Raw genomic sequence first — 21,847 nt, forward strand, 5'->3', positions numbered from 1 at the left:
AGTGTAAATTGGAGGTCCCTTATTCGATCCCAGTGTTAGTCGAGAAAGTTACTCATGATTTTGAGAGGAGGTTCCCCTCGTCAGTGGTGCAGAAACAGCATCTAGTCATTCGGAAGAGACAAAAAACTGAGTCGTATGTTAAGTTTGACAGACACATCATAATAGATGGTAATAAAATTAAAATTCCACGTCATTGTGCCACTTACAATTCTGGACTCATGTGTGGAGGTCTGGGCATTCTATAACCACTATGAACTTTTTCTAATACTTCTTGTGGTCCCATTCCTGGATATGGTGTCATTCCTACAAGTAGAAGGTTAAACAGTAAAATATTTATGAGAGAGAGAGAGAGAGAGAGAGAGAGAGAGAGAGTTTAACCTCCGACACAAACTAGGTCATTTTTCGGACTAACATATGGTTCTATTTTATTTCAATAATTCACTTGGGTGTAGGGGTCTTTAGCAGTGGGAGGAAAACGCAGGACCCGTGGATAACCTACGAGGTTGGACATTCGACCCTACTTCTTGTCACATACAACCGGGGAATCGAAACCACGCCAGTTGACTCAATGACAGATTTTATGATACAACGTGCACGAGCTACCCCTTCGGCCATCCAACCTGTACTCAGACTGCCAAACGATAAGAAATCGATTTCCTCATGTTTTTTTATTTAAGTCAATAGAAAACAGATGTTATTATCAGGTCATTATAGCAAAAACACATCTTGGAAAAGATATGGAAATGTTAAATGTTATATACGATGATAATTAGGTTGGTGTATCTTGTATTATAAAGATACTTTGTGTGGAATATAATTACTATTTCTTACTAAGTAACATTTCAATTATGGCTGTCCCATCTCAAGCTGTAATAAACACCAGAGAATCATAGTAAAATAATTGAACTACCAAATATCACTGATATAATTTATGAGGTAAAGAGAGAAAATAACGGGGTTTAACGTCTACTCGACACAAACTAGGTCATTTAGGGAATTTTATTTCAATAATTCGCTTGTGCATAAGGGGGTTTTAGCAGTAGAAGGAAACCAGAGAAAACCCACAAGGTTCAACAGGTGACTCTACTCCTTGTCAGGTACAACCAGGGAATCGAAACCATGCCAGTTGACTCAATGACAGACCTTATGATACAGCACACGTGCACACACTAACCATTCGGCCATCTAATCCCCCACTTTTATGAGTAAGAGCCTATAGGTAGCTATATAAAAACAGATACTAGTATATTTACCAAAATGAAATATTTCCCAGAGAACAATACCATATGCCCAGATATCAGTTTGTGTATTGTAGATGTTTTCTACTAATGATTCAGGTGACATCCATCTCGTTGGTGATGAGGCCTGAAATATATCATCAACATTTTTATACATTAATTAATATCAAAATCAACATAAGAAATTAACCTATTTTATTTTTCTACAGTTTTGCATTTCATTTGGATATCATTAACCATTTGGCACAATATTACCTACCCGGTTCGAGCTGACGTGCCATAAAACCACATTTCATTTCATTTCTATTATTAACCAATTCTAATTATAACACGTTTTGCTTATTATATTTCAAATTTCATTTAATTTGTCTTCACTACTGCATTCTGTTTGATGTGAGGAATTAGCCAATCAAAGGATCTGTTTAGTGGAGATTTAAACGAAATTTGAGGGCACAATTGTATCAAAACAAGTTTATTTCCCAAATTGGAATTGTAAGAAATACATGTAATGTTAATAGCAAACATTCATCATATCTTTAAACAACTTTGATAGTATTATAAATCTGCCTATTGAAGGTCTTTTTTTAGGCTTGAAATGTTATCTGAATTACTAATTAGACATTAATTAACTTATTCAGTCATAATCAACTCTCAGCGTCATTGCTAGCCTGCAATATTTAGCGAATTTGAATACATTTTGTGAAGGATGATTAAACGTAAAAATGGATAATCGAGACTTTGTTTTTTATCGTACCGACTTTAGTAATGATGATCAAGACTAGCCTAAAATTCAAAAGCTAATATCTCAGTTCAGAGTGGAGCAATTTTACTGAAATTTGCAGCATATTCTATTTATGTTATCTATTTTTCAACTATTATAGTGGGAACTGTCAACTCTTTATCTAATCTCCCATAATATATCTTTCATTCAATAATCACAGTTATATATCTCAATAATAATAATATTATTACTTACGGGTTCATATTGATTACGTTCTGTTATATCTTGGGGAAAACCAAAACCAGATAATTTACATATTCCACCTTTAGCACAAAGTATACTGGCTGTCTTTAAACGATAATACACCAGCTATAAAAACAAAATATGAATGAATGAATAACGAATTTGTATAGCGCCTCTCATCTAGAACTGTTCTACTCGATAGCGCTGAGCTGCACTGTCACATTTGGTATTCACAGTTAAATAAGTGAGTCTTCAAGGATGATTTAAAGGACTTTAAAGTTCTGGATTCCTTTAATGTTGCTGGGAGTTTATTCCATCGGATGGTGCTGCCGCTGAAAATGCCCTATTTTCAGTCTTAATCATATAATAACACGGGATAGTAAAAGAGAGAGAGAGAAATGGGGTTTAACGTCCACTCGACACAAACTAGGTCATTTCGGGACTAACATATGGTTTAAATTTTTTTTTTTTTTCAATAATTCGCCTGCGCGTAGGGGTCTTTAGCAGTGGGAGGAAACTCGAGGACCCGTAGGAAAACCCGTGAGGTTGGACAGGAGACCCTGCTCCTTGTCACGTACAACCGGGGAATCGAAACCATGACAGTTGACTCTATGACAGAACTTATGATACATTGCGCACGTGCTAACCATACCTAGTATAACAGTCTGGCTATAACATCAATATTATAGTATAACCTGTTCTAGTTATTGGGGTTTTGTTTTTTTTCCTGAAAAATGAATTCTAAATAACTTACTTTAAATTTGGTTAAATGAGTGAGACCGCTAACTGTCTGGGCTGATAAAGCCAATAATTTATGAGCAGATAAAGATTGAGATCGAAGACGAACTCCCTCGTTTTCGCCACGTTTAATAACAACATGGTGTCCAGGTCTAAACTGTTGTAGGAATTCTTGTAATGAACCTTCACTAGCAAGCTCTAACATCATTAACCATGGTTCTGGAAAAATAAACAAATCAATATTTTTACAGGAAAGAATTCAATCTATTAAGTATTAGTCAATCATGAGAAATAGGGTTTAACGTCCACTCGACACAAACTAGATCATTTCGGGACTAACACATGGTTGAATTTTATATCAATAATTTGCTTGCGCGTAGGGGGTCTTTAGCAGTGGGAGGGCCCAGAGAAAACCTACGAGGTTGGACAGGCAACCCTACTCCTTGTCACGTACAACTGGGGAATCGAAACCACACCAGTTGACTCAATGACAGACCTTGTGATACAACACGCTAACCATTCGGCCATCCAACCCCACTTAGTCAATCATATAAGCTTGGATTACTGTCCTCATCTGTGTCTTCAATCAGAATGAGCATCTGAATTCAATGGAATTTTAACAATACTCCATCTTCCAAAGAGAGAGAGAGAGAGAGAGAGAGAGAGAGAGAGAGAGAGTTCAATGTTCACTGGATACAAAACAGGTCATTTCGGGTTTAACATATGGAAGCCGATTTATATAAGCCTTTGGCTTGTTTTGGTATCCTGTGAATAAAATATTGTTTAAAAAAAACATATGTTAGTACTTACCATTAGCTGTATAACTACCAGCTAGTCTGATAACATTAGTATGAGTTTTAATCATCTTTAATACTTCTAACTCCGACAGGAAAAATCTCTTCTCTTTTTCACTCGCTTCAGCTGTAACAACAGACGATATATTTTAAACAATAATTCTAAAATGAAGATAGTCAAGCAGTTTACTAGGTTGCAAACCCAGCGTGCGCTGAGAAGAAACTTTAAAGAATTTTCAAGATCAATTACTGAAATGAAATGGAGTTTAATGGCATATCAAGCTCCTACCGGGCTATATTGCACCGGACTTATGTTGCTGACCAGGGACATAAACCAAAATCCATGTCTGTACCATTATATATATATATATATATATAAAAGAAATTTTTGACAAATGGAATGCAAAGATGATAAAGAGTAAACGCCAATGTTCCTTACATTGAAACCGTTATGTCAAATATCAGAAATCTTGAATGTGTTGGAGCCAAGGTGGCTAAGTGGGTAAGACACTGGCCCGCAAGTCTGGAGGTCACATGTTTGATCTCACTGCATTGGTCGAGAAAGTTCATACGGATTTTCCGGCGTGGTTTCCCTTTGTCAGTGATGCAGGACGGAGGGCCTAACAAGAAGAGCTATCTAGTCGATCTGATGGGACAAAAAACAGAGGGCCTGTGTATGCATTGGTGTGCACTTAAAATTCCCTTGACAGTTGGAATTCAATACAAGAGTAGTACCGCTGCCCGGGCAAAATTTCCCTCATAGCACACTGTATGGCATATGCCCATCTTCATTAGCCCACTAGGAGCATAACTATAAGTTTGAGAATGCTTTGTGAACTCAGGGGGCCAGATTGTGATCCTCAAAGATTCCTAGACATGAACCGCTTAACATCCTGAAGATATTTCTCTCGCAGACATCATAAATTATGGATTACTTACAATTAAGTTTTTTGATGCAGACACGAACGATTTCATTACTGCTTGGTGTTTTTCTCATTCGTCCTTTCCATATTTCAACATACGATCCTTTACCAATCTGTTCTACCAGTCTAATATCACGTCTCGGTATTTCCCAACTCATTCGTAATTTACTATATTCTGATGGCTATAAATATTAATATATAATTCCTGGTTTAATACTTTAAACAAATTTGACAATATGGATGGTAGGCAGGGTTGCTAGACAATATGGATGGTAGGCAGGGTTGCTAGACAATATGGATGGTAGGCAGGGTTGCTAACTTATGGGCTTTGATTGAAGGTTTAATTCCAGTTGTTAATTTGTTTTGTAATCTGATCTTAATTTAGAATATAAATATTTTAACTCTTATATCATTGATGAGTTTTCTAGCTTTCTGTGCTGCCTTAAAGATAGATTAAAAAGAGAGAGAGAGAGAGAGAGAGAGAGAGAGAGAGAGGTTTAAGGTCCACTTGACACAAATTAGGTTCGGACTAAGAAAGGAAAGAAAGACAAACCTACAGCAGATGAGTTATCCGTGCAGTCCATAAAGGTTGATGTGTTGCGATTCTTTAACAAGTGACTTACATGTTTACAAGACAGTAAAAAGTGATCAAGGGTGACAACCCATGCAGTAATTATCGAAGCATAATGTATATAAAATCTTATGATAACTCTGACAAATTCCAACATTTATTAAGCATCCAAACAGATTTTCAATGTGTTCAAAGTCGTATATAAATTAATTTAAACTAAATCATTTTTGATACCATTTGCTTACTAATACAAAATGAAAGTAAAATACATGTTGAAAACAATACCGGTTTCTTTAACACAACCATTTTAATTCATTTAAAATGTCTGATAACTCTGACATACATTTGGCAGAGTTCATATTTAAGCAATTGAAATATAAAGCAGAACATGCTTGCTTTCCTCGACTACTCACTTTCCAGTATGAAAGTTGGCAAAATAAAAATAGAATCTAACTAAAACTCAATGACTTTAAATTAAACTTTTAAAAAAAAACCAGAGCCCAATTTTGGAAAACATTGGTTTATACACATATAGCATGACACTACAACAAGTAAAATATTCTCTTCCCATTTCCAATCATCATACACTCTGATTAAAACACAGATCCTATTTTGTTTCGTTTTTTATAGTTCAAAATATCGTTTTAATTGTCTTTACTACACACTGGAAGAGTTGTTATATAACCCGCGTTCTGGTTGATGCGAGGGATTAGCCAATGAGAAGGTCTGTTTCAGCGAGTTCTTGGTGTGCGATGCACGGAACTGTGGGTATCCTACTAGAAACATCAACGCTGATTGGTTAATCAAATGTCTGATGACATTGGGTCAAAAGCCGATTGAATGACCCCTGACGCGACCTCCCATTACAACTGGTCAGATCTCCATGTAGTGTAGGCCATAGAAAGTATCAAAAAAACTAAAATGAAATATAGATCTGTATTTTAATCAGAATGTGAATTATTTGTCAAAATGATAAGAGAATATTTGTCGAAACGTCGTGCTATATGTGTATAAACTAGTGATTGTTTTCATATAAATTGTGTCGTGTTTTTTTTTTATCATGCTCAATCGCTAAATGCCACTCAAGGTTTAAATGTGAAATATTCATACAGTTAACTTCTTCAATCTTGCTATTTTACCACCATTATTTTGCACACATTTGAAACAAACTAGGTCATTTCGGGACTAACATATGGTTTAATTTTATTTCAATAATTCGCCTGCGTCTAGGGGTCTTTAGCAGTGGGAGGAAGCAGGAAGACCCGGAGAAAACCCATGAGGTTGGACAGGCGACCCTAATCCTTGTCACGTACACCCGGGGATTCGAAACCACACCAGTTAACTCAATGACAGGCCTTATACTACAGCGCGCACATGCTAACCATTCGGCCATCCAACTCCCCCTCTTTTAAAAAGAAGGTGAGATATTATCCAGTTACAGTTGGTAGTATGCATATTTTGCTACGTAGGATAAATTAACTAGAACAGTATGAAGATATCAAAACAAATATTTCACATTTAATCAAAATATAAACGTCAAAGTCCATAAGCTTTTAGATGTAATTAGTAACTGGATAGAGCAATACAAAAAAACACATACTTATGATGAAAAAAACAGCTGATAATTTATTTGGGCGACGTTTCGAAGAGTATTAGCTTGATAACATTGAGATAATACTCTTCAAAATGTCGCCTAATTAAATAAGTAGCTGGGTTTTTTTTTGATAATTATGTGTTTTTGTGTATGACAGATCATGCACACAGACACCCACCCTATAGTCAGACTGTAGCTGAACACTCTCATCCAATAGTTCAACTTCTTGATCATCCAGTGTTTCATCGTGCGACCGCGCCATCTTCTCACGCATTTTATGCTCTTTTTTCTGTAAACATGGAGAATTAAGATTTGGCTAGAATCAATGAAAGAACCATATACCAGGTGGGGTTCAAACTTTCATAATACTTGGTTGTTCAAACTAGAAACGGACAATTATAATACTTAACTTTCTCTTTTCTATACGACCTACATGTGGCTAAAGGTGAAAAACAAAATAAGAAAGTTGTTGAACGATATCAAAAATAGGATGAGGTGCCGTTGATTTACAAAGATGGACATTCCCTCTCATAATATCACAGCCAGTATAATAATTTGATAATTAAGCATGGTTGAATCTATTTTAAAACTAGATAATTAATATAATATCTGCAGCATCATAAAGGCCCTAGAAAAATTGGAAATCTAAGCTTTCAAAATTTATCAAATAATAGCAGATGACAAAATGCTAAATTGTTTATATACGTCTAAAAGCAATTACTCTTTAGATAATCAAAATATAAAAAGCACTTTTAACAGCCAGTATATTGATTCATTCTATTCTTTAAAAAAATAAATTAAAATATTGCGATATAAATTACGCTAAAGAAGGAATAGTAAAGAAAAGTGGCCAATGCGGCGAAAAAACTTTTCTAATTTTTGTAAGCAGCTTCCTTAGTTTTGAACAACCAAGAAGAAAGCACTGGAATAATAATAAGGATTGGTTATATAATATGATATGATAAAGCACAAGCTAAAGGACAGTCGTATTGTCATACCCTGATATTACCAGTAGTTGTTATATAGTTAGGTTGTTTTTTGTGTTTTATTTGCTCATATAGCTATAAATATAACGAAAAAAATAAAATATCAATTGTGTATCTTAAAATCTGGGTAACATTTAACATAATAAACTTAAAATTAATTTATTTTGGTAACAAGAAAAAGTTTGAAGGGTAGTGTTGCTTTCCTTTAGACTAAAGGGGCAGAACTCTTGATGTACTAACCTTCATTCTCATGGCAATAACCACAAATATAATGATTAATAATACAGCTAAACCAGCACTGACTAATGCTCCGATAGCATATGGAGAAACTGCAAGAGAAATATAAAATTTTACTATATTTATTGTTTTAAGACTTGCATATCATTAAATACATAAAATAGTTTCACATATCTATCAAATGGATTGTGCTACACTACATATAAAACTGACCCTATATAACTTGAAAATAACCCATAGTTAGTTACATGTGGTATGTCTCGAACATCATTTATTTTAGGCCTCACTCCCACAGCAGTTGTGGATTGTACCATAACTATTTAAGTTCTAAATTCTAAAGACCAATAGAATTTCAACTTTTTATATAACTATTGATCAGAATGTGAAAAATCAAAAACAGAACAATAAACATGTGGGGTATATAATACTAGACGTGCAATAAATCCCCTCCCCACACCCTATCTCTTTCTCTCTCCATCTTCTGTTTTTAAATAGCTAATATTTAATCATCTACAAACCCTACTAAAACAAAGAGAGAGAGAGAGGTTGAAAGTCCACTTGACACAAACTAGGTCATTTTTATTTTAATAATTTGTTTGCACATAGGGGTCTTCAGCAGTGGGAGGAAACCGGAGGACTCGGAGAAAACCCACAAGGTTGTACAGGCGAAACTACTCGAAACCACGCTAGCTGACTTCATGACACACCTTGTGATACAATGCACATGCACTAAACATTCGACCATCCAACCGGCCCCCTACAAAAACACTTAATTTTTTGCTACTAAAATACATGATTTAGAGACGCTGAGGTACTTTTCTATTATTAGTTCAGTTTACAATCTACATAGAATCAATCTATTATTACCAGTAATTACCATGTTAGTGCGATAAAAACAACTGGGAATGAAATCAGATATTTCCAAAGAAACAGTTCTCAGAAATAGATCCATTAAATCAAATTAAAATCTGAAACATGTTTTTTGCTCTATAAGGCCATTGTCATGTGTCTAATACTACTTTATCCTCTTAAAAAAAACCATTGTTATGTGTCCGATACTTCATTAAAAAAAATCAAAAAAAAATCAATAAAACGTGAATTGTTTCTAGAACACAATAAAAAAACAATTGGTCATGCAGTAGACTGGAATAACAAAAAAAAGTGTGCAGTAGTAAATAGGCTACAACATCTACATTCACAATATATGGAGAGATCTATTCATACATTTTAAATAGTTTTTATTTGTTAAAAACAAAAGACATATTGCTTGAAAATTGATTGGTCTTTAAACCACTGTTTTAACACGCAAGAGATGGATAGAGAAAATGCTAGAGAAAGGCAGCTTCAGTCCGATTTTCACAAAATTCGAACTCAACTGTCATTTTTTTAGATCGGACAATCAGGGGCCGTAATCCATGACGTTACAGTCCAATACATGTCAATATGGAAAGGAACAAAGATTTTTGGGAGATAGACCTACCTATATTTCAAGTTCCATCAAAATTGGATAAAAATTGTGACTGTATAGTGTCCACAAACAAATTGTGGACGGACGGATGTCTGGACAAACGGACGGATGTCTGGACGTACAGGTGGACAGGGGCAATGGGATAATATGTCCACATGAAAATGTGAGTGTATAAAAATAGGGTCACATTTATGAGGTTTTCAAAAAAGATCTCTTCATATAAACGTAGCAACTTAAACACATAGAAAAATAGAGTGCACACTTACAAATAGAGAGGTATTTAAAAGAGGCTTCCACAAAGTCGAGAGATTTGGAAGAATCTGAAATTAAGATACATAAAGTGCAACAGAATATTCAAAACCAAAAATATAACGTTGAGGACAAAAAACAAAAGTCTAAACAAAAGATAAATAAAAATAATGTAAAATAAAAAAGACAATAAAAATTGGAAGCCTTTTTAAAGTTCAATAAATATCGATTTACATCCCTGTCCATGCACATTTAACAAAACAATATGAAATAAATTTAAAATTGAAATCAATGAACAAAACATAAAATTAAAACTTAAAGGAGCTAAATCTCTAATATTTGGGATCTAGAAATTGACACAAATGGATCACAAGGCATATAATAATGTAATATGAATGTATGTAAACTGATTTACATTCAATCGTTTCTGTTTTCGACATTGAAAACACAAATTATTTGTCAATTTAAATCAACACTGTTGCTGTGATCTTACCGGGAAAAGATGGGCTTCTGATATCCAATATTTAAGATAAAATAACCATTTTACCATGCGTTTCAGTGTCATTTGTAACAAGGGACTCAAAGAATGAGGCTAGACATATTCCACAAGTCATATCAAATGGTGACGCCATATTCTTATCTGGAGAGCATGTCCATTAAATACTATCACTATCGGTGTAGACTGGAATAACTAGATGCTAGAGATTGCAATTCGATTGTGACTTTTGGCGTATTTCGCTGAACATAACTGATTAGAAATTACAGAAACGATTGAATGTAAGTCAGTTTATATACATTAATATTACAATATTATATGCGTTGGGACCCATTTGTGTTAATTTCTAGGTCCCAAATATTAGTGATTTCGCTACTTTAAGACATTGCGTAATAAATTAAACAAGTTAAGTATTATAAATAATCAACCCCTGATTTAGAATTCAAAAGTAAGCCGTTAGTTTTTATCTACTGTAGCCTAGCATCAGGTGTTCTGGAGGAAGTACTTATATACTTGTTTTCTTACAATGTCTCATTCATTAAAATCTATATAAACTGAGATTGTTTTCAAGATTCTCATAAACATCACAGTTTTGGTAAAACAAAAATGTTTTCCAGTTGATGGATTTATATGAAGAAAACTGAATGTTACATGGTCTATAGTAAAAATTTCCTGTTATTTTTAAATTAAAGAATTCAGCATGTATGTTTTTGAATACTAGGTTTATGAAAAGCATAGAGTTAATAAAACATCATAAATGCTGTTTAGAAAGTAGGACAATCTATAAAATGGTACACGTCTATTTGTGTCTTTTTCCATATCAGAAAAGCAAAAGCAACAAGAACACTGCTGGTTGTGAAAATGTCGTTTGATGAAATGACGGTCATTTATTTAATAACGAAATTAGGATGAAAAAGTGAAATTCCAAAATTAATGAAACATAGTAAAACATTATGGAAAATAAAACTGAATGAGTGTTGGGCTTAACAAAACAATCATGAAATGGCTGAATATAATACTGTTGAATTACATTATAGTGGCAATACAAAATAACAATATAATGGGCAATACGTGGTATTCATTTCTCTTCCAGGCTGTATTCTACTCTTATCAAATCGTGCTATTATTCTGGAAATGTGGGTTAACAGATTTCAACAATAGAAAATTTTCATAACGATAAACAAACAAATGAAATGCATTTTGGGGATAAAATGTTCTAAATTGTATTTATTTGTAAATGAATCAATGAAATATCATTCTGAAGTCATTTTAGCTTTGTTATTTCCACACTTTTTTACCCCTCCACCCCAATATTCAAAGACGATAATCCCATTTTGTATAAGATCTTTTGGAATATAAATAGGGAAATTATCATTGTGATAGAAAACAAGTAATAAAGACTTAATAGGGAAATTATCATTGTGATAGAAAACGAGTATGAATAAAAACTTACTTTTATTGAATATACTGTTGTTAGGTGCTTGGCTAGTAGCATCTATTGATGGTTGAACACCTTGGCTGTTTCTATGGATAGTATATGGTACCTCTTGACCTCCGGAATTAGGTATTTTAGTTGTAGCTTTCCTTTCTAAAAACATAATTTTATTTCTATATTTATTTCTACAATATGACCATACAAGTTAAATCAACCACATATATCTCAAAAATATATCATCAGTAAATGCAGATCTATATTTCGTTTCGTCTTTTTATACTTTCGATGGTCTCCACTACATGAATATCTGACCGGTTATAGTGGAAGGTCGCATTTGAGGTCATACGAGTGGCTTTTGACCCTATGACATCAGACATTGATTAATCAATCAGTGTTGACGTTTCTAGTGGATTACCCACAGTTCCGTGTACAGTACACCAAGAACTCGACATAACAAAGCGTTTCATTGGCTAATCACTAACACCACCCAGAACACTGGTTATATAACAACTCTTCCCGATCCTAGTGTAGTAAATACAAGCAAAACAAAATTTTGAACTATAAAAAAAAGAAACGAAATAGGATCTGTGTGATAACCAGTGTTTACAGTATCTAAATATTTGTAACATCTTTATTAACACACTAATCATTAAAGATACATTATGGGAGATTAGATAAAGAGCTGGCAGTTCTCACTATAATAGTTAAAAAACTAGATAATGTAAAGGGAATATGCTGAAAATCGCTGTCAAATTGACCCACTCTGAACCGAGACATTAGCGTTCGAATTTTAAACCTAGCCTTGATCAGTATTACTAAAGTCTCGATTATCCAATTTTAGATTAAATCAAATCCAGTGAAAATCTGACACATAAGATGGCATCGAGAGTTAATTATGGTCTGGATAAGTTAATTAATGTCTAATTAATAATTTAGAGAACATTTCAGGCCTAAAGAAAGACCTGCAATAGGCAGATGTAGCTCTTACATAATGCATGTTTAATCATCAATTAAAAAACATACTGGGTAGGGTACATGATGGTGGTTATTGAGAAATAATATGTTGTAATGGCGCCTAAGTGAGAGTAGTAGGTGCAAAAGGCAGCACCAAATTAATGGACTTTCGGTCACACTTCTAATTTATTCATTAAATTTAATGAATGTTAATATTACAATGAAATTAATTTGTCACAGATGTCATTATGCCAATGATCATGTAATGGCTGAATGATATTCCACTGTGTTCAGTTTGATTGTGTATGATACAGTATACATTATCAAGGCAAGGAGAGAAGTCATATAAGCTATGCCTGATTCTCAATCCCTTTCAATTTCTGAATAAAATATTAATTTAAAAAACCCCAGAAAAACAGTGTGCATGATTTAAGTAAATGTGGTCCACTGTGTATTAAATTAACAAACAGCAAAACATCATATGGTATAAGTTAGCTATAAGAACAATCTGATATTAATACATCTGCGGGTCATGAAGTGGTATCAGGATGTTCCTGATTAAAAAAAGATTATACTCTGCAGCTAACCATACACCACCACACTTATAATACTCCTCGCAGCATTTCGTTTGATTAGACCTAATCCCACTCATATTATAATCAACACTAATTTCGGTCCCAAATTATATGACTGGTTAACAGTCCAATCAACAACCAGTACATAACGACCTAACAAAATCAATCACGATTAACCACAGCTCTAAATATGTTACCGTAAAGTGTCTGGTGACAAACACGGTTAAGTCATAAAAATTCCCTATATTTTACTCATGAAATCCTTATACAGCATTTAGTAACTGAACATATGATATACAACACAAATTTATATGGAAAACAATCAGTGAGTTTATTTCACACTACGTTTCAACAAGTTCCTCTTGTCGTTAATTACTTGAGAACGACAAGAGGAACTTGTTGAAACATAGTGTGAAATAAACCCAGTGATTGTTTTCCATATAAATTTGTGTTTTATACCATATTTTACTCATGAGAGATTTGATTGGACAATGAGAATAGACATGCTCCATCAAAGACTCAAGTTTTCAGTCTCAATACAGCAATGGCTAAAGAGGGATTTCTTGCGGCCATTGCTTCGGGAATAAGAAGTTGTTGTGAATGATTTTAAAAGTTCGATGAAATACTTACTTATTACAGTAATATTAATATCCCGATGATCTTGATAAACCACGCCATCTATATCATTATCAACTGAGCATCTATATAATCCCGCATGTCTCTCTTCAAAACTAGAGATATCATAATATGATGAACTCGACATCAGTCGACTGGCTGTGGGATTCGTGAACGGTGTGAAGGTCCATGAAAAATGAGGGAGAGGATACCCTCTAGCTAAGCAAGTCAGATGGACTTTTGAGCCTTCATTGTAAGCAAGTTTACCTCTTTTCGGACTCACGGTTAAGTCTGTAATGGCTGCAGGAACTGAAAAATGAAACAAGTCATTTTAATTAATCAAATAAACAAATCATGTATGTCATGTACACAACAATCTGATTACAACACAGATCCTATTTTGTTTCATTTTTTTATAGTTTAAAATTTCGTTTACTTGTCTTTACTACACTAGGATCTGGAAGAGAGTTGTTATAAAACCCACGTTCTGGATGATGTGAGGGATTAGCCAATGAAATGATCTGTCACAGTGATGCATGAACTGTGGGTACTACTACTACTAGAAACATCAATGCTAAATAGTTAATCAAAAGTCTGACGTCATAGGGTCAAAAGCCGCTCGTACGACCCCTGATGCGACATTCCACTACAACCGGTCAGATCTTCATGTAGTAGAGGCCATCGAAAGTATAAAAAAACGTAACGGAATATAGATCTGTATTTTAATCCGATTGTGTACACATTTGGCTGGTACACCTCCAAAGAATTCTTGTGATCTAATAAGGGCTTTGCCAAATAAATTGATCGTATGAATATTTGTTGTTAAAAGTTAATTTATCTAAATAATCAAATCATTATGATAACACCAGTAATTTGATAAAATGTAAAATTTTATAAGATTTTCAACAATTGTAATATATCACAATACTGCATGTATATCTAGTTATAACACTCCATCTGTATTGTGCACATACCGTAACCAGTCAAAAAATGTCCATTTAAAGGGCACAGCTACATAGAGTTGCTCATAAAAATGGTTGGGCGCATGACAATATACAACCATAGTATGAACAAAATTATCAAATCACCCTCTCCCCTACCCAAAATTATTTTTCCATGTAAATGTGTACATCACAGGCAAAGGTCTGTGTTGATTATATGTAAGTAAATAATAAATTTTTCTAAAGTCTAAAAATATGGCAAATTCAACAAAATATAAGTACAATTCTTCATGTAAGATCATCAAATCCTCCAAAGGTGACATAAAAACATCACACCCGAAGGAAAAGAAGGGCGGAAGAGACCCTATAACAGTGAACTATAGGGATTAATAATCCACAACATTACGCGCATGCACAATAATTCTATTGTATACATGTATATATACCCGGTAATAGGATTATTTTTATAACCAGTTGATAAAGGGCAAACGCCCGAAATGTGTCCTGGATAAATTTTTTTAATCTTCATACAGTCTTGTCAAGTTTGTTGCCTGGGAATTTTTATTATGATTTTATCATCAAATCCTCTTACGATAATTACTGAGTCAATCTGCTGATCATCAAATCCTAAAATATCCAAAAAGTGACGAAAAAAACCCAGCAGATGAAGGACACATCACCCGAAACATGTACTGGATTAAATTTTTGATCTTCACACTGTCTTACGATAATTATTGAGTCAATCTGTCGATAGTTTTTAGAACTGTATACTGGGATACTTACCATAAACTTTTAAAGGAGGCATAGCTTGACATTGTATATTTATTAACCTAGCGTAAGTAGTTATACAGTTATATATATGTCCATTCATATTAACTCCCGCTGTTATATTTAACGTAGCCGTCATACTCGTTGAATTATGCATCTCTGTAGTTGTGTTCCTCTTTTCTCGACCAAGTTGCCAATAAATAGTCGGTGCTTTATTTCCAGCAAACTGAACATGGCAATCAAAAGTGGCTATATGACCATAACGAAGTTCTGGGTATTGATTATGGCATGTTGGTCTCTCTGGAAAAAGAAAAGATTTTATGTAACTTAAGGATAAATAGATATCAGATTCACAAATCAAATCGGTTTGATATTACCTAAAGGGGGAGCCATGGTGGCTAAGTGGGTAAGATGCTGACTCGCTATTACCTAAAGGGGGAGCCACAGTGTCTAAGTGGTAGCCTTGAGGTCACATGTTTGATCCCTACATTGGGCGAGAAAGTTCAGTATTTTACTGTTGGTTTTTGTCTCACTACATTAGGCTGACTGTAATTATATACTTTATAAAGTATTAAAATATTACGAACATTCTTTACCTACATGTAGTTCCAGTCATTATATAGAGAGAGAGAGAAATGGGGTTTAACGTCCAATCGACACAAACTAGGTCATTTCGGGACTAACATATGGTATAACTTTATTTCAATAATTTGCTTGCGCGTAGGGGTCTTTAGCAGTTGGAGGAAACCGGAGGACCCGGAGAAAACCCACGAGGTTGGACAGGCGACCCTACTCCTTGCCACGTACAACCGGGGATTCGAAACCACGCCAGTCGACTCAATGACAGACTTTATGATACAGCGCGCGCACGCTAACCATTCAGCCATCCAACCCCCCTCCAGTCATTATATAATACTGTACTTACATGTATTTATGTACAGAATAAGGACCACCCCCCCTCCCCCGAAAATGTTGGAAACATCTAACAGAACCAGCTATTTCCACAACCAATTTTGTAAGAAAATGTACTTCGCACCATCCAATTTAATTTTTTTTACCTAGGCCGCTCATACCAATACAGAAATTTACACAAAAAACAAGATAATCTAGCCTTAACAACATCATAAAAACAGAACTTGATAAGTACCAGCAATGTGATAACTGACAATTATCTTTTCAAAACATTATAATTCTGTTTTCAGTGAACAATATATGGTCAGCTATGTTATCACTGCAGGTTGTGGCATATGTTTTTTTTTTACGTGTTTTGCCTAATATTGACGGGGGGGGGGGGGGGGGGGGGAGGTAGTGGATGGCCGAATGGTTAGTGCGTGTGCGATGTATCATAAGGTCTGTCATTGAGTCAATTGGTTTGGTTTCGATTCCACAGTTGTCTGTGACAAGGAGTAGGGTCGTCTGTCTAACCTACAGCTAAAGAACCCTATGCGCAAGCAAATTATTGAAATAAAATTCAACCATATGTTAGTCCCAAAATAACCTAGTTTGAGTCAAGTGGAGGTTAAACCTCTCTCTCTCTCTTTCTTTGTTTTAGTAGGGTTTGTAGATGATTAAATATTAGCTATTTAAAAACATAAGGTGGAGAGAGATAGAGATAGGGTGTGGGGAGGGGGTTCAATATTTATTTGAGTCTCTCTCTCTCTCTCTCTCTCTCTCTCTCTTCCTCTCCCTCCCTCCCTCTATTATAATAACCTTATTACTTGAATAATAATACATGCAACAAGCTGTTATCTATAACTAGCACCAATCATTAAATTTACATTTACAATCTTCATGCAGGACATGATAATAAAATACAAATTGTATTCTGTATCAGCACTGTTCGCCAGAATCAATAACTATTGTTCATTTTATGTGGTTGTGCCGATTAGATTTTAAATTCAATGTTTCAAATGAAACGCCCACAGCAGCTAAGTCGTCCAGGCAGTCAACAAGAGTTGTCGCTTATTTCTTCTTTTGTTCGTAATGAGACATTTACATGTACAATACACTAAAATCTGATTAAGAGTAACAACTCAGTAGAATTTGTTTGGCTTCTAGTTCTGGCCCATGCTAATATTTAGGAAACAAAACATTTAATATCATGGATTTAGCTGTTCAAGTTATCAAAAATCATTGAAAATCAATACACTTTTCGAAGTAATCAAGGGCCATTTTAAACTTGGCAGTAATTATCGTAAATCCTTGAAAATCAATAGAAGTCTTCGTCTCATGACCTTAAAGATGAGACCTTAAACACAGTGTATAAATTTAAATCAATCGAATGATAACTTAAAGCGTCCACAAGATTTTTCAAAGTGATCAAGAACCATACACTTTTTCGACTCCTGACCTTAAACACTATGTATAAATTTAAAGTCAGTAGAATATTCACTTTAGCCTCTAAAGCATCTACAAGATCAAGGGCCATAACTCTGGCACTAACTATTGGAAATCGCTGAAAATCAATAGGCCTCTTCGTCTCATGACCTTAAACACTGTGTATAAATTTAAAGTCAATGGTATATTCACTTTAGCCTCTAAAGCATCTACAAGAATTTTGAAAGTGATCAAGGGCCATAACTCTGGCAGTAACTATCAGAAATTGTTGAAAATCAATAGGCTTCTTCATCTCATGACCTTAAACACTGTGTATCAAGGGCCATAACTCTGGCAGTAACTATCAGAAATTGTTAAAAATCAATAGGCTTCTTCATCTCATGACCTTAAACACAGTGTATCAATTTAAAGACAATCAGATATCAATGGGAGCGACAACAATACATGAACACATTTCAAAACGAGCGTATATATACATGGAAGAAAGATCGACGGCAGCTAATAAATGACCGTTATTATTTATCAAAATAGATAAAATTAAAGAATCCCCGCCAAACAGAACCAGCAACAGACTTGTAGATTTATATAAATCCAACGTTTCGGGCGCAATACCCTTTTCTTGAAAAAGGGATCAAAAAATGATGCCGGCGGGGCAGAGTAGTAGAATAGATAAAATTAAAGAATCCCCGCCAAACAGAACCAGCAACAGACTTGTAGATTTAAAAGATCTTTATATCAATCCAATGTTTCGGGTGCAATACCCTTTTCTTTAATTTTATCTATTCTACTACTCTGCCCCGCTGGCATCATTTTTTGACCCAGATCCTAAGCAGATGTACCAGCCTGTCCAGCTTTTCTACTTATTTAAGGGAGTGTTGCCGTACCCCTCCTCGTTTTCCAATTTATCAAAATACTTACCAAGTACATATAATTCTGCTGACATAACTTCATTTGTAAGATTTGTAGAACACGAATACAATCCAGCATCTTCTGGTCTTGTATCTGGTATACTTAATCGGGTGGCTTTGTCTTCTGGATAACGAATAGGATTACTCGATTCACGATTATATGTTCCATCGAAATATCGAGTCCACTTGACTATTTCTGTGTGATTTGATGCACCAACGGGTCTATAGGTCCAAGTCAATTTATATGGTACAGTTGCTGGTATTGTTCTAAAGGTTGTATTTTGAGACAGGGAACAACGAAACACTGTATTTTCACCAGTTAATTTTGCTTTGTCTGTTGGTCCTAATAGAAATACTTCTGATAAACTTGAAACTGAAATAAAAGAACAAGAAAAATTATTCTTTGATCATACATTGGTCTATTATGTAAGTAGACAGAAATGTTGCGACTGGGCTAACGAGAGGGAGGGAGGGAGGGAGAGAGAGAGAGATGGGGTTTAACGTCCACTTAACACAAACTAGGCCATTTTGGGAATAATATATGGTTCAATTTTATTTCAATAATTCGCTTGCGTGCAGGGGTCTTTAGCAGTGGGTGGAAGCCGGAGGACCCGGAGAAAACTCACGAGGTTGGACAGCCGACCCTACTCCTTGTCATGCCAGTTGACTCAATGACAGACCTAATGATACAGCATGCACATGTGCTAAACATTCGGCCATCCAACCTCCCCTTTCAGTGATAAATATCTCAGCAGTTTTACACTAGAATTATGCATCTCTTTAATTTCCATTAGCTTACTAGAATAGTGCCTCTAGCTGTAATCTAAAAAAAAAACAGTTTTAAAAATTCAAACTCTGATCAAACAAACGCTTTAAACAAAACAAAAGCTTGAAACGTGAATTAGTACATCAAAGCAACCGCAAACTATTTAATTCAATAGACCATCTGGTGGTGAAACAAGGTTATCCATCATAAGATCATCTTTCCTTTATTCCTATAAATCCGTTTGAAAATGATGGGAGCTGACATCATATAAAACCATTATACTACATGTACATCAATTTAATCTCCCAATTATCATGTGTTCACCAAATACAATCAATATATTTTCCAGTGTTTCAATATTATATACTAAATTGTGAAATTAAAAAACATTGGACACCCTTTGTTGTATAAATTGATGCTATTCTTAGCGCAATAATATATTATCAGTAATTAAAATATACTGTTAGCAGCTGGCTTACGTGCACATTATATTGCACCGTTGTCAATAAAACATACGACCAACATCATTCCCATTGTGTGCTTTTCAATAATATGTTGTGATCTTTCTCTCCATTCCAATTTCCTAAATTTACACATGTAACTCAATCCGATTAAAACACAGATCCTATTTCGTTTCATTTTTTTATAGTTCAAAATTTCGTTTTACTTGTCTTTACTACACTAGGATCTGGGAGAGTTGTTATATAACCCAAGTTCACAAGGCATTCTCAGACTTAAGTTAAGAATTTACTCAACTTTCAGTCAATATCTTTGATCCAGAAACAAAACACTTTGCACATAGTTTCTTATTGGTGTATTTAATACATTAAAACAACAAAAGTTTTATAAAGGGTTATATTTTAGTTAAAATAAGGCAACCATTTTGAGTAAATTCTTAACGTAAGTCTGAGAATCTTTCTGAACTCGAGGCCTTGATGATGAGAGGGAACAGCCAATGAAACGGTCTGTTACGGCGAGTTTTTGGTGTGCGGTTCACGGAACTGTTGGTAACCCATTAGAAACATCAATCCTGACTGGTTAATCAAATGTCTATCGTCATAGGGTCAAAAGTAACTTGAATCGGTCAGATCTTCATGTAGTGTAGGCCATCGAAAGTATTAAAAAAATCTGTATTTTAATCTGATTGCATGTAACATAATTAATATTTACTTTGTAAACCAGTCTCCAGACTTTCAAAACACAGATCAGAAAAATTGAATTACAGTTTATTTTCTCAGACTAGGAGCAATATAATAAGTGGTAAACACTTGCTAAAAAAAAAGAAGCTACATTCTATTACTAGTTATATCTTTTTATTATTAGGGGTGTTGTTATGCCAAAAGCCAAAAATGAAATGAAATGAGGTTAATGGCCTTTCTTGTTTTGATTTTACTACAATGCAAAGTCTTCAGGTTTACCTGTTATTAGAATTTCTTTGTTTTTAGATGGTCATGTCGCCATATTTCATTTGCCTGTTATACTCTATCATTTCCACGCAGGGGGAGGTCGGGGGGATGGTTAGTGTGTGCATGTTGAATCATAAGGTCTGTCATTGAGTCAACTGGTGTGGTTTCGATTCCCTGGTTGTACGTGACAAGGAGTAGGGTTGCCTGTTCAACCTTGTGGGTGTCCTCCGGGTCCTTCGGTTTCCTCCCACTGCTAAAGACCCCTACGCACAAGCGAATTATTGAAATAAAATTGAACCACGCGTTAGTCCAGAAATGACATGGTTTGTGTCGAGTGGACGTTAAACCCCCATTTCTCTCTTTCTCTCCACGCATTTGTCAGTTGATAATCAAGTTTCTTGACTGCATGGAGCCAGTATTTATGTTGAGCGTAACGACCAGTATATTTTCTAATTAAATACACTTGTTATAGGGATTTTCAAAAACTTCACAACTCTAAAAATAACTTGACCTACAATCAATGATCAATAGCCAATCAGATGCATATTGCAGGACCTATGAAATTAAGACAATATCATCAGTTCCTGGGAATGACTAACAAAAATCTGAGCTGTTTTGAGTGGCTCCGGGTAGCAAAGACATAATTAGGCAGTGCTCATTCCAACCACATTTTTTTAACAAAACATTTGACCACACCTACATGTATAATGCTAAGTTACTGATGGACATCAGAATGATTTAATTAAACATGCATATTGCAAGCGCTAAATCTGGGACGTTCTGAGTGGCTTCGGAGAGTATAACTAAGCAGTGCTTTGACCACACCTACATGTATAATACTGTGTTACTGATTGGACATCAGGTTGATTTAATTGTACATGCAT

At 34.7% G+C, this 21,847-nt stretch overlaps 1 protein-coding gene across 6 annotated transcripts in view; it reads right to left on the reverse strand.

The window, feature by feature from the left end:
- The window catches only part of LOC126831049 (myoblast growth factor receptor egl-15), a 52,742-nt gene that overhangs the window by 6,568 nt on the left and 24,327 nt on the right, over window positions 1-21,847 (reverse strand). For 2 of the 6 annotated variants that reach the window (XR_007684117.2, XM_050561653.2), the window contains exons 2-15: window positions 18,802-19,164; window positions 15,562-15,846; window positions 13,853-14,146; window positions 11,712-11,846; window positions 9,780-9,833; window positions 8,049-8,137; window positions 7,821-7,883; window positions 7,001-7,111; window positions 4,674-4,839; window positions 3,751-3,861; window positions 2,957-3,159; window positions 2,215-2,328; window positions 1,254-1,365; window positions 207-303 (exon numbers count right to left, since the gene is read on the reverse strand). Coding sequence is in view for 5 of the 6 variants with exons in the window: in XM_050561653.2 (XP_050417610.1) it covers window positions 207-303; window positions 1,254-1,365; window positions 2,215-2,328; window positions 2,957-3,159; window positions 3,751-3,861; window positions 4,674-4,839; window positions 7,001-7,111; window positions 7,821-7,883; window positions 8,049-8,137; window positions 9,780-9,833; window positions 11,712-11,846; window positions 13,853-14,146; window positions 15,562-15,846; window positions 18,802-19,164 (2,197 nt within the window). In the remaining variant the exon portion in view is untranslated. The remainder of the gene's footprint in view (window positions 1-206; window positions 304-1,253; window positions 1,366-2,214; window positions 2,329-2,956; window positions 3,160-3,750; window positions 3,862-4,673; window positions 4,840-7,000; window positions 7,112-7,820; window positions 7,884-8,048; window positions 8,138-9,779; window positions 9,834-11,711; window positions 11,847-13,852; window positions 14,147-15,561; window positions 15,847-18,801; window positions 19,165-21,847) is intronic. The other 4 variants (XM_056102769.1, XM_050561654.2, XM_050561655.2 and 1 more) reach the window with 4 other exon arrangements.

Source organism: Patella vulgata, chromosome 8 (genome assembly GCF_932274485.2).
Source record: "Patella vulgata chromosome 8, xgPatVulg1.2, whole genome shotgun sequence".
Lineage (NCBI taxonomy): Eukaryota > Metazoa > Mollusca > Gastropoda > Patellidae > Patella > Patella vulgata.